Here is a 19,084-nt window from a genome sequence, read left to right as displayed (position 1 = left end):
ACCACTAGAAAAAGCATTCTGCAGTTAGAATTATATATATGTCACTGCATAAAGGGCTGACAAACCAGGCAACTCTATTAGCAGCTACGAGTATTTTTGCTCTGTGTTCCCTCCATACCTACTGCTTTAACCAGTACAAATATTTGCCATCTTTCTATCAATCTAAAGCAGTTTTCAGAACACAAGCTTTGTCTATAATGAAGATATTTGAATCAACTGATTAACATAAAAAGGAACAAATTACATCATTAATGGAAGAAACCAGGGCCCTACCAGAACACCCCAACTACTCCACAGCACAAAAAACCAGGATTTGGGTGGGAGGTTTTTTGTTTGGTTGGGTTTGGTTTTTTTAAGTATGAGAATTCTAAAAGACAAAAAGAAAATACAAAACAGTATTCTGTATTTCACATTTTTATTAGCTTCTTCTGGCAGGCATTACACTTGGGAATAATATTGCACCAGGCATTAAAAATATGAATTCTACCACAGGGACATTTTGCATTTAGAATCCAATATAAATATTTGTAATCATATTTCCATGGCTACAGATAATATTTGGTTGCTTGATTTATATGCATAGAAAGAAACAGTTGTCATAACTGTAAGAAACTGTACTTATCAAGTACTTTTAAAGGGTGGGATTTGTTTTCCTAGAATATTACAATACTGTTTATTGATTTTGAAACTAAATTAGTCTACACAATAGCAGCTTCTCCCCAACTGCATTTTAAAATCTTTTTTGTTTCTTGCTCCCAGTGTCATAACATTAGATGGATTAGAAACCATTTAAACAAGAGGTAATTTTAGCACTTTGAGTCGAGTCAGAGAATTGTGTTAATGACACAAAATACCCTATTGTACTGATTCTTCGGACTTCCTCTTTCAAACAAAAAGGTGTCTTGACTGAACAGGCACATGCACGGTTTTTTTTCTGAACTGGACAAAAGAACAGAGCTGCTAGAGAATGAAACTCCTCCAGTCCTCACTGATAAACAATAAATAGTCGTATAAAAAAAGCCCATATTGTTGCTTTAGTCAAAATCCAGACTCTCTTGGGTTCACTGTCCAATTAAGTTGCTAATCACTGAAGTGGCTCCTGTGGAGTCAGAATCAGTCATCTGTTTTCCGTGCCAGTCTGCAGAAAGTCCAGTTATGTTCCACTGTGTTTTCATTGGCACGCTCGCTCATGTGATGGACCCTGGTGTTCCTGATCGTGAAGCCTTGCTTGGTGATGTACTCCATGAGATGGACTCGCAGCGACACTTCCTGGTGGTAATCACATGGCCCAAAGGTGAAGGACACCTGGCAGTCCCTGGTGTCCATCATGTGCTTATTCCACTTGGTGAAGTGGTTTGAAATGCCTTCCAGTAGTGCATGGACCTTGGTCGTGATGGTGAGCTGCGTGATGATCACAGCCACCGGGTTGGAGTACTTGGAAAGCTTCCGGGTGCTGGACAGCTCCACCACCTCCTCAAAGGTATCCACAGGATACAGAGGCTTGGGGTCATTGAGACACTGAATTAAGGGTTCAATCTGATAGAAGTCTGCTTCCTTCCGGAGCAGGTCAAACTCCTTGAAGTCCAGTGGCAAAGTGAGCTCTGAGGTCCTTAAAAAGTTAAGAACATAACGGAAAAGTGGTCCATCTCTGTCAATAAAGTAATTGCCCTGAGAGTCCCTGGCAGTGGGGAAGTCTCCCCTGAACATGGCCCCGAGCATTGAGTCAGGATATCTCGTTAGAGTTGTGAGGGAGGTCGTATACATGTGTCCACCCACATTTAGCGTGACTGGATCAGTCATCTAGAAAGAGAGAAATTGCAGAGTTTATCAAGCCCCAACAAGAAGATTCGATCACCTTGCTGACACACACGGCAAATACTGCTGGAAAACTGGGGGAATCACACTTCTCCCGTTCAGTGCTTCTAAGGGCTGCTCAAACCTGAACGAATCCAATCCACCTAGCAACAAGGCACAACTGGCAACTAGACAGGATGATACTTAGCATGCAGAATGCACATTTCCAGAATGCTTTAGAAATCTTAACAACTGAGCTACTGTCGCAGGATCAAGTTTAGCATTCGGGCAGCAAGTTTTTTCCTATTCTACAGACGGGGAAATGAGAACAGAGAAATTTCCTGAAGAACAAGTTAGTCAGAATGAGGCCCAGCAATGTTCCTTACTTTCACAATCTGTCTCTCATTCTAGAACAAAACCAAAACCAAAATAAAAAAAAGGAAGAAAAAAAAAAAATCAGCCAAACAAACGTTAAGCCTCTTTTTATCCCTCAAAAGAGGAAGACAATGCAGGTTTAAACACAGGACCAAGAGCTCACAATCAAAATAATCCACGCTTTGGCTCAGAGGCTTCATTAAAACAGGCAAGGAGAAAAAGAACTTTCAGCTTTTAACTCTAAAAAGAAATATTTATTAACAAATTAGCGTGCTGCATAGAAGTGGGGAGCAGAGCACAAACCAGTCTGCATCAGATTCCAGATAACACATGAGGAAGCAAGAGAGAAAGGAACATAAATCCCATCTGGCCACCAACTCTAACAACCAGGACTGCAGCCAGCCAGAGAAAAGAGACATATGCATGGCAGCAGAATGAGAAGGGGAGGAAAATAAGATGTGCTTGTCTAGTTTGAGACAAGGTTTACAAGGAAAAATACTTTTCTCGATAAATAAAATGACTAAAGTCCTTAAAATAATAAGCAAAAAGCATAAACTATTTTCGGCTTTTGTGTTAGGAAAATGGTAACAGTGAGCTCAAGGCATCAGTTCAGTCCTGGCTGATTGTCCCCAGCAAATGTGAACCTGGGCACTCCCCACAAGCTGCACAGGAGGTGTTCAGCACTCCAGGGAAGGTGTGTAAACTGTTGTAAAGCTGTTTGAACAGGCATAGTTTCCCCTCTCTCATGACTGAAGCTCTGGATCTACAGAAGGCAGATCTGGAAGGATTCTTGCTGCAAGACCCTGGAAGCCCAGTTGAAGTGCACAGTGCACACTTGCACTCACCATATATCCCCAGTCTCCATTATCCATCTGTTCACGTGCTTGAGCTGTGGTATTCCAAGTTTAACAGAAGGCTGCTGAAAGGATACACAATTCCTCTCCTCTTATCTCCCTGCGGGAAAAAGCACACACAAACACAGAACAAAACATGGTAGACCATCAGTACCTACAAGAACACCAAGGGGAATGCTTTCCAATCAAGGCAGGGTCTCTGCCAGAAAAGCATTCAGCTACAAAGTCACGTTAGCAGGAGAATCTGCAAACCCTCTTCTCCCATCACATTACCCCCAGGACTGCCTCTGGAGCACACACAACCACTCCAGCAGTTGGCTGAACACCCCAGTTTTCTTGAATAACAAGCAATGTGCCTCTGAGGGCAATACATGTTCACAAGCAACCTTTCACCTGGGAAACTGTGAGTACTTTGAAAGACAGATGTCACTTTCCCAATTAAAATGTTTATTTAACCACCTCTGAGGTCACATATGTGATCTGTTAATATTAGTCAACATTCCCATGCTCCAGTTTCAAACTGCTCAGAAAAATAAATCAAGCATGAAAGTCAATGAACACTAAGAAGAAAAAAACCCTCACTGCAGAATTAATAATTCAGTAGTGGAGAACTGCAACTGATAGCAAGAACATTAATCTACAGACAAAGACTGTGAAAGGACTTCCCAGACACCTACTCTCAAAAGCAATCTCTGTAGGGACAAGCCAGAGGACATCTAACATGCTGTCAACACACTCCAACAAAAGCAATTTGAGAAGAGATTCATGCTGTGACTTCCCAGAAGATGCTGAACTGTTGACTTGCATAACAAGGAGACTGTCCACAGGAGCACAAGGCAAATCCACAGTCAGGCTGTGCAGCTCAAGAAGGGGGAAGTGAATGACCTCAGAGTCCAGTGTTGATTTGCCAAAGGTGGCCTGTCAACCTTGTCAAGCAATGGAAGGACAGGGAAGCCAGTCATCAGTAAAGCCTTTATCCCTACCCAGAGCCTGCCTCTCTGCTAGAATTGCTGAAAATTTAGGTCAGCCTGTTTTAAGTAGGGTAGAGCTTCTCAGCTTTGTTTATTTTTACATCTTAAAAGACCACACAGTTCCCAAGACTTCTGGTCCCATCCTCTTTACTAACAAACTTCAACTTACAGCCACCCAGCTAAAGGCAGCACAAAGATTTAGCCAAGCCAGAGCCCCACGTTCCAAAACAACTTGATGTTCACAGTTAATTCCCAACCAAAAAAGATAACTTGCCCTTCTCATTCCTAGGAAATGAGGTTGGTTTCATTCACCACAGAACAAGGCAGCACACCTCTCTGTGCCCTGCTGCCCTGCCCAAATCCACAGCCTGGGCAAAACAGTGTCCAGCAGGTCAGGTCTTTGGGACCCAGCAGCACAAGCACAGCCCCAGCTGCATCTCAGGTGGATTAAAGAGTAAAAAAACCAAAATCAGTATATGAAAATAGTGAGGTCAGACAACAGAAGACTAAAGAATACTAAGATACAGAACAAGTCATACCAGGATCCTATTTTTACAAATTAGAGACAGAGTATGCCTCAAGAGAGTACATTAAAGCACATCCCCCAACAGCAGATAAACCTGGAACACCAGCTCTTTTGCCAGCCTCTGTAATTATTTTTTTTAAATGTTCACAAATCAAGAAGTGAATTATTTCAGGGTTTTGCTGTTTGGTTTTTTGTTTCATTTTGTTTTGGTTTTGGGGTTTGGGTTTTTTCTGGGTTTGTTTGTTTGTTTGGGGGGTTTTTTGTTTGGTTTGGTTTTAGGGTTTTTTTTTTTCAATTGTCACTCAAGTAGTTTGTAAACTTTTAGCAAGAGACCAGACCTTTTAAATTGTAGCAATTGGAGGTGTTATTCTGGTCAAGTACAAGACAAGGATAACATGCAGATGCATTAAAACCATATAAGACTGATATAGGTTTCTGACACTCACTTGAAAGTGAGATGATGCAGCCAGCCAGAAACCTCCCAGTAATCATGACAGAAGAGATCTGCAGTCTTAATAAAATTAACTCAAATTATACATCCAGAATATTTCAAGGCAGATAAGTCCATCAGTGTTATTTTAGCTAGTGATTATGACGTTGTTTTGGTCAGCATGCAAGTCCAGTACAGAGGAATCAAGACTTCATCAGGGAAAGAAAGAGATGACACTGCAAACCAGTGCAAAGGCTTGATTTAATCTTTAATCACAGCACTGCTGTGTAATACCAGCGTGAAAAATTTACAAGAGCAATTGTCTGGAACAAACCTAGCCCTCAACACAGAAGGGGCATGGAGAAATCTCTGTGACCTTTGTGTAAGGACCCAGAACCACAAAGCACACACAGACCTTCCTGGCAAACCAGTGCTGGAGTGAGATGTGCCACACAAAAGGAGATACCAGGAGGCCATCCTAAAATCCCCGAGTGTGATCCCAGCTCTTCACTACCTCCCTGGTCAGCCTGAGAGCTCTGAATTTCCAGACAACTTCACAGGTGAAAATAGCTTTGGGTACAACCTGAGCTAAGGACTCACCAACCACATCACAGCAAGGCTGAGGATGGACACCCTTCATGACATATGCCCTTCTAATGATGCTTTAAATCCTCCTGAATGGGATACAGTGATCACCAGGGGGTGGGCAGACACTCCATCCATCCCCTGCTGCACAGGCAGCCTCAAGCCAGCTCTGTCCTTGTGTCACACACCAATGGACCGCACGCAGGGACAAGCTTGCCAAACAGCTACTCCTGTCCAGACAGCAAATTACAGATGACACACAGTCATATCCCAAGGCAGCCTACATTTGATAACCACAAAAGAATATTTAAAGTGAAAATCAGTCAGACAAATTGCTGACACAGTTCAGCCAAACGGGATGTCCCTCGCTGGTGGGAGCAGAAGCGCACAGATGGTGTCAAACCACAGTCCTGCTGTGGTGACACTCCTCTGCGTGCAGGGAGAGGACACACAGCAGTGACACGGTCACTGGGGCTCCTGCCACAGCCCAGCACAGCCAGAACTGGAAATGCACAGTGAGAAGCAAGAAAAGCACTCAGGTCATCACTTTATACTCGACACACCAAACTGGATACCTGCATTTATAAAACGCTCACTCTTATTTCATATGTTATGACTCAGAGGATTACAGGGCTGTTTATCAGCAACACTGCTGCAACAGGTAGTGCCACTAACTCCAGCACAGCTTCTCCCAGAACAGAGCTGCAAACCAGTTTGCAAGCTGAAATTCAAAGAAAGCATTTACGAGTCAGATGAACGTCTGCACCTTTGAAAACACACACACAGACACACACTCAGGCCAGGCCGGCGTGCCAGGCATTCCCACTGCTGGGACTACAGGCTACCACTCCTGGAGAGACCCCTGCAATGGTGCAACATGCAGTTACTCAAAGGAGGAGCAGAAATACACCAAGCCGTTGTAAGTCAAGAGGCACAGACCACCTCATTTGCTCTCAATGTTCTTCATCTAGTTTTTCAAACAAAAGAATTAAGGGATTTACTTGTGGCAATAGTCTTTCATGGACAGTTTGGTATCATTACAGCACAGGCTGTTTAACCTCAAGAGTTACCTTTGATTCCTACGGCAATCGAGAGATGGAAGGAATTCTAGCAGTGGCAACTTAAAAATGAAAAAGAGCAAGGTAAGACTCTGACATACACTTGGCATTTCAGCTACTCAACCCCCTTGTGAGCTCCCTGCCTTTCACACTTAGATCTCACAGGATGAGAAGAAACTCCATCCACCAGCACAGTTATGTTGTACAGGGACAACCTCTCTCTTTCCCAGCCAGTCAGAATATTTGAAAGGCAAGTTCTTACTGTAAATTATTGGTGACTCACCTGAACTGACAAACACTGAGCAGTACCAGTGCTGACTGTTCTCCACCAAACTACAGTGAGCTGATGGTCTGCAGAGCACCCCGAGTTCCAGCTCTGTGCCACCCTAACCAGGGGAGTGAGGAGGAGGAGGAGCGTTCTCAAAACAACCAGTTACCAAATCTTCTGGCAATTCAGCAGATCAGCTTCACTAAAGAAAAAACCTACCACCTTCTACACATGTCAAGTTTATCATGACTAATGCAGTTTATTAGAAGTTAACTTAGCTCTTGCTTTTCTTGGGTTGTTTTTTACTAATGCTCAGTCTTTACCTCAGGCAGGATGGAAAAACGCTCACGCTAACCACTCAACATTTTCACTCCTTTATGTTTAATTGCTTCACTATAAATTCCAAGCTCCTAAAGTTTCCATCCCTTCCCCAAGGAGCTCTATGACATCCTGTTTTAAGTCCTGATTCCAAACCTTTATTTCAATTGCTTCTTGTTGGAAGAGCCGACATCCCAGTACAACTTTGGCCCTCCTATAAGAGACCCAAAGGAGGACTCTAATACCCAGCCGGGTCCTGCTGAAGCAACCCAGGGCACTCAGGCTTCCAGGACCTGTGATAATAATTGGGGTTTGTCCATGTACTTGGCTTCTGTGATATTAACCAGTGTTCTTCCATTGAGGAAACATGTCTCTGAACAGTTTAGGCGGCAGGCAGGTGTCAGAAAGACCGAGCCTCCCTGCACACAGATGGGACTTAGCACACATACGGACCAAGGAGTGACAGCAACACGGGACAGAAATGTCCCCTAAAATCCCAGAGTGGGGTCCAGCAGGAGCTTCAGCAGGAGCCGGGAAGTGCCCGTTCCCATCCCAAAGAGCCACCGAGATGGTGGTAAAAGAACTCTCCCCCGGATCACAGTGATTCAGCAAAGATGCTGGGAATTAACCCGTTCTGCCTCTCTCCCCGCAAGTGACCCAAGAGTCCACAGCCTGACCCCCTCCCAGAACAGAGTCCCAGCTCTGCCTCCTCTCCCGGTGGGGAAGGGGGACCCGCTCCCCTCCCGTTCCGGAGCAAAGCCCACGGGTCTCGGAGCCTCCCTGCCAGGGCTCACCGCCGGGCACCGCGGCTCCCACCGGGCATCCCCCGCGCCCTCCCCGGAACAGGACCCGTAACACCGGTCCCATCCCCACTCGAACTCGGGGCCTCCGCTCCCTGAGCGCGGCCAGGCACGGCCCCGGGAGCCCGGCGCAGCACCTGCCCCGCTCCCCGCTCCCCGCCCGTCCCGCCGTGACGCGCTCCCCTCCGCGGCCGCGGCCCCCGCCCCGCACCGCCCCCCGAGCCGGGGCAGCCCCGGGGCCCGGCCTCGCGCCCCCCGCCCGCTCCGGCACTCACGGGCGCAGCTCTCGGCGCTGAGGCGGAGCCTGGCGGCAGCAGCGGCGGGGACTGTGCCCGAGCCCGGAGCGGAGCCGCCGGCGCGGGCGGGGACGGCGCGGGGGAGTGTCCCGGCGAGCCCCGCCCCGGCGGTCGGTGACGGGGCGGGGCGGACGGGCGCGGCCGGGACGCGCGTTCCCGCCGCCCAGGGCCCGCCCGGCCGTTCTGGGCCGTCCCCGCGGGCGCGTCCCCGCGGGGCTGCGCGGGCCCGGCCGGGGCCGCGGGCGGGGCGTTCGGGCGCGCGCCACGCGCGGCCCCGCGGGGGTCCCCGCACGGCCCCGGTGCCGGAAGTGGCGCAAGAAGGCCGCGCGCTTCTCGCGGCCGCCCGCGAGCCGCGGAACCTCTCGCGAGAGCCGGGGAGGCGGGGCCAGGCGGCCCAGGGCGAGAGGACACGGGCAAGATGGCGGCGGCTGCGGCGACCCTGCGGCACCTGGCGCTGGGCGCCCGCCTCGCCCCGCACGGCCGCAGCGCCCGGGCCCCGCTCCAGCGGCTCCAGCAGCGCAGGGGCCTCCGCCTGTCCGCGCCCGCCGCCATACAGGTAGCGGGGAGGGCTGCCCCCGGAGAGGGGCTCGCGCCCCTCAGGAAGGGTCCGGCCCCGGGCGGGCGGGCGGGCGGTGAGGTGACTTCGCCCCGGGGCTGAGGTGACTCCGCCGTGTGAGGAGCGGCTCCCCGCTCAGCCCGCCCGCCGCTGTCTCGCAGGTGACGGTGCGGGACGCGCTGAACCAGGCGCTGGATGAGGAGCTGGAGCGGGACGAGCGCGTCTTCCTGCTGGGCGAGGAGGTGGCACAGTACGATGGCGCCTACAAGGTACGTGGGAGACGTTGGCGGCCCGGGAAAGGGCTTCAGGCGGGCCCTGACTCCTTTCTCCTATCCTGCAGATCTCCAGGGGCCTCTGGAAGAAGTACGGGGACAAAAGGATCATCGACACCCCGATATCCGAGGTGCGGCTGCCTTCTCTCCTATCCTGGTGATCCCTCCATCAGCTGCTCCCTGGTACTTATCCCTTGGTTTCCCTCTCTTTCAGATGGGCTTTGCAGGAATCGCTGTCGGTGCTGCTATGGTTTGTACATTTGCATTCCTCTACTTCTGGTTTTAAAAATTAGACTGTTTTTATGTCAAAAACCATATTTCAATACATTTAATAGGCAGGGTTGAGACCAGTGTGTGAATTCATGACATTCAACTTCTCGATGCAAGCGATCGATCAGGTGATCAACTCTGCTGCCAAGAGCTGTTACATGTCTGCGGGCTCCATCTCCGTGCCCATCGTGTTCCGCGGCCCCAACGGCGCCTCGGCGGGCGTGGCCGCCCAGCACTCGCAGTGCTTCGCCGCCTGGTACGGCCACTGCCCCGGCCTCAAAGTCGTCAGCCCCTGGAGCTCCGAGGATGCCAAAGGGCTGCTGAAAGCATCCATCCGGGATGACAATCCAGGTGGGCATGAGCAGGTAGCAATACCTGACACTCGATCCTAAGGAATGTCTGGTTTTCCCCACAAAACAAAGATTGGTTAAACCCTGAAGCACTCAGAGTTGGCTTACTGTAGTTTTAGGGTATGTAAAAAGACACAGAAGGCTTCATGCTTTTCTCTTTCTCTCTGAGCAGAGGCTGTTGCAGCCCAGGGCTGGGTTAAGAGATGGTGGCTGTGTCTGGTTTGAAGAGCACTCTGCACATGCAGAAAGGCTTCTGTACAAGAGCTGAAATAAAGATCCTGAACCTTTCCACTACGTGATGGGAAACAATACCTGATTTTTCTTTACTAGCTGCCACATAACAGTGCCCTGCCATGCTAACAGTAGACTGACTTTGTGCTGCTGCCAGGTGCACAGTTTTAGTGCTAGTTTGGTATCAACCAGGAAACCTGGGAGCATTTACAAATCTTTCATGAAGGGGTGAAAATGAGTTAAGAGAATTATTATTTATATTATATTATATTATATTATATTATATTATATTATATTATATTATATTATATTATATTATATTATATTATATTATATTATATTATATTATATTATATTATATTATATTATATATTATATTCCTGCATATATAGTGCCTATGTAACTCAATTTTACAGATCATGACATTCAAATGATAAATTCAGAATGTCCTTATTCAAGAGCAGGGCAACCTTTGACTTTATTTTTTTACAAACGGTAATTAAAAGTATAAGACCTTTCTAAAACTAGTGATTGTATTGTCATGTACAGAAAGTAAAATAGCTCAGCTCATTTCAGAGTAGTTGTACAAGGTTTTTAAAAAAATCATTAATGAAGTAAAGACTTAGATTTACTTTTTTTAAAATTCCTTCTGCAAACATAGTCCTCACTCCCTTGTTGCCTGGGTGGGTTTGCTGTCTTGAGCTGCAGGACTGTTAATGGTCAGTGCAGGCCTGCAGCTGTACACACTAATCCAATTATGTTTCCTTCTAGTTGTGATGCTGGAAAGTGAATTACTCTATGGTGTTCCCTTTGAAATGTCTGAACAGGCACAGTCAAAGGAATTTGTTATTCCCATTGGGAAAGCTAAAATAGAAAAGCAAGGTAAGCTGAGAAGGCATTTCTTTCCTTATTAATTGACATGCTTGGAGACTTCTTAACCTCTCATCTATTCAGGCTACAGAAAAGTATTTCAAATGTTAAGTATTCAAATGTTCTTTTATCCAGTAGTGTGGTTTCATGTTCTGTTGCCCTTACAAGGAAACATTACCGGATTGTCCATATCTCAGCTTAAACTATACCCTTCTAAAGGATTCCATAAAGGATTTGTTCTGTAGTATAGATTGTGTAGGTGATGGCTGAAATAGTTTTTTCCTCGTTAAGTATGTGATTTTGGTCAAAAATGCAAAAAGAGATCACTGTAGTGTTTCAGCCCACTTGTTCATAATTTATATCTGAATTATATGAACATTTGAATAGGATAATCTGAAAACTCTAGTAAATACCTCTTTGGTTCCCTGAATTCAAGGGCAAAATTTGTGTCTTAATATGGCCTTTCCTCTGTTCATACTATGTCTGGGCTCAGTATTTCAAATCAATCTAAGAACCTAAAATTTACAAGTGAATCCTAATGCTACCTTGAAAGGAGCCTGAGGTCTAGAGAAAAGCTTTAAATCTCAAGAAGTTTTTTCTAACTCTTGTTTCTGTTCTAGGAACTCATGTTACATTAGTGGCACACTCAAGACCTGTTGGCCATTGTTTGGAAGCAGCTGCTGTACTTTCTAAAGAAGGTGTAGAGTGTGAGGTGAGTGGGGTTTGGGTTACTTTTCTCTTTCCCTGAAGTGGGGGGAAAAAAGTAGCATCTACTTGTTCAAGTTCTGCAAAACTTGAGTGTATTAACTACAAGGGTCTTAATACTCACAAGTGCCCTAACAGCTTGTGCCTTTCATGTTTCTGAGTTAGAAATTAATTATTAAGCCTTGTCTTGGGAGTCAGAACAGCTGGAAGCGCTGAGAGGCCCTGTACCCAGACAGTGGTGGCTGCCAGGCTCAGGGCACAGCCAGGCTCACCCTCTGCCTTTCCCCAGGTCATAAACCTGCGAACCATTCGACCCATGGACATGGAGACAGTGGAAGCCAGCGTGATGAAGACAAACCATCTGGTCACTGTAGAAGGAGGTTGGCCCCAGTTTGGAGTAGGAGCTGAAATCTGTGCCAGGATCATGGAAGGTACTCAGTTTCACAGCACACTGATCTCGTTCCCTACTCTAAATCCTGATTATTCTTGAGGAAGCCAGGCAAAAGCAGAGTTAGAGGTTACATCAGATGAGCTGGAGCTGTCTTACTCTAGAGATTTTCACTGGGTGGGTGACCAAACCCCAGAGTGCATGAACGCAAACATGCCAGAACACTGCTCTCTGGAATATTAGAGCTACAGGAACAAAATTGTTTAAATAGAGTACGATTCAGAAATTGACTCAAGATAAAAGCTGAATACTTGGCAACCTGACACTGTCTTCTGTTTCAGGACCTGCCTTTAACTACTTGGATGCTCCAGCTGTGCGTGTCACCGGTGCTGATGTCCCCATGCCTTACGCAAAAATCTTAGAGGATAACAGCATACCTCAAGTGAAGGATATAGTATTTGCAGTGAAAAAAACTTTGAATATATAAGTTGTAAATAGATGTTTTAAAATCCTGCTCTACAAGGCATTCTTGGTGTTGGGCATGTTGTATGCATAATTTCTGTTGTATAAGCTCCATGATCTTTTGTACAGTGGGGAAAGTATACTGACCTCCCAAAATATTTATATGGGGTTACCCCCCCAAGCCACACTTTCTGTCTGCAACCATGTGGTAATGCTTGTTTGTTCAACAGTACAGCTGGATTAGTGCTGCTGTTTGTGGAGAAACCCTGTTCTAAATTCAGAGTGAGGGAAAAATCCTCTGGTTTTGCTTGGCTTGTGAGTACCAGAGGAGCTGTGTTGAACCTGCTGCAGCAGTGATTGAATGCAGAGCTGCAGAGAGCAAGAGCAGGCCTTGAATGCTGTACAGCTGCAGGAGCCTGTGGTTGCAAGGCTCATGAAAGAGCAATGATCAGGCTGATCAGTGGAGCCCAGCCCGTCAGTGCAGCAGTTCACTGCAGCTCTGAGCGGAGGCTGTGGCAGCCCAGGGCTGGGTTAAGAGATGGTGGCTGTGTCTGGTTTGAAGAGCACTCTGCACATGCAGAAAGGCTTCTGTACAAGAGCTGAAATAAAGATCCTGAACCTTTCCACTACATGATGGGAAGCAATACCTGATTTTTCCTTACTGGCTGCCACATGAGAATGATTAAAAAAAGAAAAAAAGGCCAGATGCTTTGCTTTTACTATTCAAGCTTTTTGTGGTTTCTTTTTTTTTTTTTTTTTAACTCCCCACCTGGGCTGACAACAGCACGCTCTTACTGTAGCTCTTGCAGTGCAAAATGAGTTAGTTTATTCAGCTGCACTGAGCCTGAGCAGCAGGTGTGTGGAGTGTGTATGAAGAGCTGGGACACATTCAGAGCAGCCTTTAGAGATCACTGCAGCCCAGGGAGCTCTGCCAGGCTTCCCTCAGCAGCTTCTGGTACAGAGGAAAAGCTGCCTTGAGGAGCCTGTGCAGCAGGGTGTGCTCTGCCCCTCAGGTGAATGGGGGGGAGAGGATCTTCTGTAAGCAGACAGAAGAGCTTGGGCCCTGTTTCTGCAGAGCCAGGAATACTCCCCAGGGTATTTCCTTTAGCAGAGGTGCTGTTCAGTTCTTGGGAGGTCTGGCTTGGAGGTTGAATCCCACCGGAACATACCCACCACATGCTGCTGAAGGAATTCCATTAACATTTTAATAAAAATGATTATCACAGGTTACATGAAACTTTGTACAGACATTCTCTGCATAGTAACAAACACTGATGTACTTGAATTTAAAAAAATGGATTATCTATAATCCTTTAAAGTGCAATTTGTTTAAGGTTTTAAATCAAAAAGGATCTTGCAATAAAGTTTAAAATGATAGAATTAACTTGAAGTAACTTTTCTTATAATTAAATCAACAATAACATCCTAGTGCCCTCTAACCTCCCACTTCAACTGCTTCCTCATTTAAAAACACTTTCCCCTGGAGCTGCAGGTAGGATGTCCATTTAAACAAGCTTCATGAGACAATATTTTAACTCCACCAGCAAAACATGGTGGGAATAAGATTTAATTCTCCAGTTCCCTCACCTGTGCAGTACATTTTAAGGGAGAGATTATGTAAAACAAATTGTTGACTCCATGCAGCAAGAATTAAGATGAGTTACAAGTACATGAAAAGAGTTGAAAAACTGAGCAGACTAAAACTACATTCCTGTAATTTGAAAAATGGCGTGGAATGGAGCTAGGAAAAATGCATTTACCATCATCAAGGTCATTCCTATTTTCAGATTTTTTTATTCAGCTATATAGGAGTTGCTGTACCCCTGAAGCTGTAGCTAGAGAACACAGCTCCTGCAGCCAAGTAAAGACTGGAATACTTATCCCAGCAGGGCAGAGCAGCTCAGGCAGGCAGTGCTGCTACCCGGGAAAGCTGAAACCAGGGAGAGGGGAGCTGCAGCTGCTGTGTGCTGGTGGGGCAGTTGCTGGTCAGGAGGGTCAGCACAGGAGGGGGAGAGGGAATTGAATCCTGGAGTGACCAGTGGCCTCAGCTGATCCTGGGAGCGCTGTAGTCGCACGTCTGTGTTTTCTTCAAAGTTCCTTTCTGGAAGTTTTGGATGGAGCTGAGCAGGGCTCCTCGGCTGGCGCTGACCTCGGGCCGCACCGTGGGCACCTCCGTGCTCGGGGGCGGAGCTGCTGGGGGCGGGGGCGGGGGCGGCGGGGCTGGGGGAATGGACGATGCTCCTGAGAAGGTGGGGAGAGAAGATGGAGTTTGGTTACGCCAGGCATGTCCTGCCCCAGAGGCCTGCAGCTGCATGGCTGGACTTGGTCAGTCCTGCACTAGTCCCATCATCCCTTGAATGCCAGTGGAGTGTGAAGAACAGAACAGATGGAAGATGCCAAAGTGATCAAATCCCTCTATCTGCAGGTGAGATACCATGCCATCTGAGATACCTCTGAAACGAAGCCTGAAGGGCCTCAGGACTCATGCAAAACATGACTCATATGTGATCTTGCACCAAGGAAAACAGAGATCACTGAACGGGACTTCCCAGGTTTTCAGCTTCTCCTGTTTGTCCCTAGTGAGGCAGTTTGTTTGGGGGACACAAACAGCAACAAAGACTGGAAGCCAATTTTACTTCCTGTTCTTACTTACATAACTCACTTTACATTCCTATGAATGAAGAACCACATCACTGTAGTATCTTTGATGACCATTTGCTTGGCCAGATTATACCTCATTTTAAAGTACTAACTGCAGATAGAGTTTTCTGGAAGTGTTTTACACTTCCAAAGTTCTGTTTGACTTTCTCCAAATATGTTGTAACACATGGTTGTTTTGACAGACTGAATGAATCACAACACTGTCACACACCTCCAGCCTGCCTCTCCTGTTCCCACCTTTGTACTCTCCCTTGCTCTCTACGCCAGCCACATCCACTTTCTGCTTCTCATCCAACCTCAGCCTCCAGTCCTGACTCCCTGGGAAGCCAGAGCCCACAGTGGAACGTGCAGCTGCTCCAGCAGCAAGGGCTTGCATGGAGCTGTTTCCTGGCAGTTCAGACCCAGGCAAGTGGCCTCCCTCATTTGCCCTGGCACTCTCCCAGGCACCCTGATCTTGTGCAGCCCTGCTACTGCACCCTGCACCATCACTGCTACACAAGTCAAATAACAATGGGCCATCTTGTCTCATATTTTGGAAGGAGTAGGGACATCATGATTAATATCCTGGCACTGCTCAGCAGTGAATTTGAATGTCATCTAGATCCTGAGTTATGCCATAGGAAGACTGAAGAGACAAATGGCACCTATTAACACTTCCTTCCAGTAGCTCTGACCTACAAAGAGGAATATACTGGGAAGTGGCAAGAACTGTGATACAGGGCAAGTAAACCAACATGAAGGCAACCAAGAGACTGTCATTCCTGAAGTGAACTGCTTGGTAGAAGTGAGCAAATATCAAGTAATTATGTAACATTATGCCACTCAGACTCAAAAGGGATTTGATGAAGGATAAGGCTCAACTACAGAAAAAAAGCAGACAAAAGTTCTCTGTGCTCCATTTGTCTGTCAATTCCTCATCAACAATTGTTTTTAGGCTAACAAGTAACAGTAAAAACAGAACTGCTGTTATTAAAACAAGCAGTTATACTAGATGGCAGACATAATTCAAAACTCCTTCATTTTCTATCTGTACCAGTCTTTGAAGAAAGACTTTTCCCATATGAGAGCAAGCTCAAAATGCAGAGTATTCACATAAAGCATCCAATTTTGGCAGAGTACATTAATATGTCCTGTGACTGTAGCACTTCCAGCTCTTCAGGAGAAATTCTCATTAGCACAAAAACCTTCTGTGAAAACAAAGCATTGAAGTACACACTGAGCTCATCTTCACTCTCTTCCCTTCCAGAGGAAATACTCAAGTCCTAATAGAAACACCAGAGATCAACTGAAACAATTTAACCTGCCTGTTGCATGTGAATCAACTGCTTTCTGAGGGAACCAAAACTTCACACAATGGCAACACAAACTGAAATAAATTGCAAACTGGGGCCATCTAACTTATATAAATCTGCTCTTTACACTTGCCAAAGATGTACATCAATTTACTATTAGAAATACTGACAAAACATTCCCAGCACTAGAGTCCTGTTTCTCTAGTGGATTGATGCCAGGGAAGAAAAACTTGGCACTTGGCCAAAGGCAGAACAAGACCAAGAGTAGTCCAAGTAGCCATTTAGTGGTTGAAGTGTTCAGAGCAGGACCCTGCAGGACTGGTGCACCAACCTACCTCCAAACAGATCATGTAAACTGCTGTGAAAACACCAAGAGCAGCTCATCACAAAAGAAATGCATCAAAGAGATGCAAGAACTGCAGAGAACAAAGACAAGATTTTTGTCTGGAATTGCAAGGTGAGGCTCAGACTATGCAAGTAGTAGTACAAGATGCAATAGGGAATGGCCACGAAAGCAGTGGCCAGGAAATACAAATACAGTGGTAACGTGTGAAAGAAGGCAGATGTTTGACACACAGAGGGCAAAAAAGACACAAAATGCTTGGATCACTAAGTACTAGTAGGCCAAAATTTCAGGTGTTATCTTCAAATTTTGGTCTCGTTATTTTACAAGAGTAGAAAAGACAAGGAAGTAGGGGCAGAGATCACCTTTCTTCCTGGAAAATTGTTAAATTCCTCAGGACTCACTGTTATTGAAAAATTGAGCTGGGGACAACACCATGTAGTTTAAGTCTTGGGAAACTGCTAACAGAGAATTACACCCTTACACTTCAGCTCTGCTGTAAGACAGAAATACACTCAGGGTTCAGAATGGCATCTGACTAGCTATGACATTACATATTGAACCTGTTAATTAAGAAATCTTCAAAAATCTTCAAATCCATTCATTTCAGTTAGGTAATCAACACCAAGCTGTCCTGCCCTTCTTGACACAAGTGGTGCAAAAGAAATCTGAGTTCACACACATGCATTCATATACATTTACATCTACAGATGAAATTGTTCTGCCCTACAGTGAAATATTTTCCTGTATTTACTACAAAAAACATTTGAAACAAGTGCTTAGCTATCACTAGGCCCTTCAAAAACCAATGTTGAAGGATGTTGCCTGCAAACACACATTTTATTCATTCATGCAGTTGTAAGAATAAAACACTCAAACAAGAACTTACCAAGGGTTTTTACAGGGACATTTTTGTTAAAAGAGTGTGTTAAAAGGAATAGGAAGTAAATCAGATGCTGTAAACTTGATGCCTGAATTGAAACAAAAACTTAATTATGAATTTAAAGTGACAGCAATTGTGCAAACAGCATTAAAAATTTGGCTGAGAATGGGATGTGAACAAAGAAAATATTTTAGTGATAGTTTTTAAAGATGCTGTATTTCATTAAAATAATCTGTAAGAACATTCAGATTTTTTTTCTTCTATTCCCTCCCAATACTAAGCAACTTTAAGATTTGCATCCAACTTTCCCATTCAGAAACAGAGCATCTTTAAAGAGATAAATCAGCATTAGCTTACTTTTCCGAAAATTCACGTTCAAAATGATGCATGCTCTATTGAAGACAGCAGAGAAAGAGAGAGGACACAAGTTAATCATCCAGTTCTCGTGTCAAAGCAAGAAAAACAGACACTGTTAGCTGAAAAGTTAGTACAGAAGTCAACACATTCTTACTCACTGACAAATATGAGGACAGCACATTGACTATTTTGTATTACATTTACAATACTTCATTCAATTCTGAAAAATGAACCACAATTTTCCATGCTCTAAGCATTATTATACTTGATAACAAATACAACATCCATGCTTTCAGTTGCACATGCCATAATATTCAAGTTCTACAGGATTAAAGTGCATTTAGAGAGATTTAGAAAGAAATCTGCAGGAAGATTAGCCACAGAAGACAAAATCCATTCAGTTCAAGAAACACTTCCTGCTGTATTAACATCTGTATTCACACTTGTGGTCAGAGACACTCAGGAAAAGCACTTCCTAAAGCATTCCACCTGTTTTCCAGGAAGGTGAGGGGCAGGAAAGAGGCACCATAAGGGTGCCAATGACACACACCATACTGAAGGATTCAGAGCAACTGGCACAGAAAAAGATTGTTAAGTACAATTCTTTCACTACTCCTGCAGGGAAGTCCTGAGAAGCAAAAGTGACACCCACCAAATTTTTCTCTGTTGAAAGAGATCTTGATGTACTTACAGTCTAATTTGATTTAGGAAATATTCAGTGAAATTTTAAATAACTCATACCACACTGTTCTGCACCCCTTCTGATCCTAGCCACTGCTCACAGCCACAAAAAAAAAAAAAAAGGAACAGATTTTCACAGCAGAAGCAAAGAATTGTGGAGAAAAAAAAGAACCACACCAGGAGAATGTCAGAAACACAGGATGTTACATTAGAGTCACTTGCATGATCTAACAATGCATTTCAAATATGTTATTTAGCTAAGAACCTGCAACACCACCAGCCCAAAACATTCTCACCAGTGAGAACAGCCCATGAGAGCCAAGATCTCCAGACATCTCCAGAGACACCTTTCCCCTCAGAGCAGGCCATGCTCTCTGTCCTGCAGCTGCCATCACAAAGCAGAAGCCAACCATGGCTTTATTCCTCACTCTGTTTTCCATTGACTCTCCCAAGCACTCTGCTGCAAGCCAAACCTCACAAAGCCTTTG

The 19,084-nt window shown here is 45.4% G+C and overlaps 3 protein-coding genes across 4 annotated transcripts in view; 1 reads left to right on the top strand and 2 right to left on the bottom strand.

The window, feature by feature from the left end:
- Positions 1 to 417: 417 nt before the first annotated feature.
- KCTD6 (potassium channel tetramerization domain containing 6) lies at positions 418 to 8,422 on the bottom strand. The gene is made up of 3 exons (XM_084214436.1): positions 8,255 to 8,422; positions 3,015 to 3,123; positions 418 to 1,800 (listed from the first exon to the last, which is right to left on the bottom strand). Exons 2-3 carry the CDS (start codon positions 3,039 to 3,041, stop codon positions 1,114 to 1,116), a joined length of 714 nt encoding a protein of 237 aa, XP_084070562.1. The 5' UTR covers positions 3,042 to 3,123; positions 8,255 to 8,422; the 3' UTR covers positions 418 to 1,113.
- Positions 8,423 to 8,667: 245 nt separating this feature from the next.
- PDHB (pyruvate dehydrogenase E1 subunit beta) lies at positions 8,668 to 12,431 on the top strand. The gene is made up of 9 exons (XM_084214152.1): positions 8,668 to 8,831; positions 8,993 to 9,100; positions 9,172 to 9,234; positions 9,318 to 9,353; positions 9,439 to 9,724; positions 10,726 to 10,836; positions 11,445 to 11,536; positions 11,819 to 11,960; positions 12,259 to 12,431. The coding sequence occupies exons 1-9, from the start codon at positions 8,694 to 8,696 to the stop codon at positions 12,402 to 12,404; spliced, it is 1,122 nt and encodes a 373-aa protein (XP_084070278.1). The 5' UTR covers positions 8,668 to 8,693; the 3' UTR covers positions 12,405 to 12,431.
- Positions 12,432 to 13,108: 677 nt separating this feature from the next.
- The window catches only part of PXK (PX domain containing serine/threonine kinase like), a 33,747-nt gene continuing 27,771 nt past the window's right edge, over positions 13,109 to 19,084 (bottom strand). For both annotated transcript variants that reach the window (XM_084214150.1, XM_084214151.1), the window contains exon 18: positions 13,109 to 14,620. In XM_084214150.1, coding sequence (XP_084070276.1) covers positions 14,424 to 14,620 — 197 coding nt within the window. In that variant the 3' untranslated portion in view covers positions 13,109 to 14,423. The remainder of the gene's footprint in view (positions 14,621 to 19,084) is intronic.

The sequence above is a fragment of the Fringilla coelebs genome (assembly GCF_963513975.1).
Source record: "Fringilla coelebs genome assembly, chromosome: 13".
In the NCBI taxonomy this organism is placed as follows: Eukaryota; Metazoa; Chordata; class Aves; order Passeriformes; family Fringillidae; genus Fringilla; species Fringilla coelebs.
The sequence above is the reverse complement of the archived record's forward strand: the minus strand, read 5'-3'. Positions and strand labels throughout refer to the sequence as shown.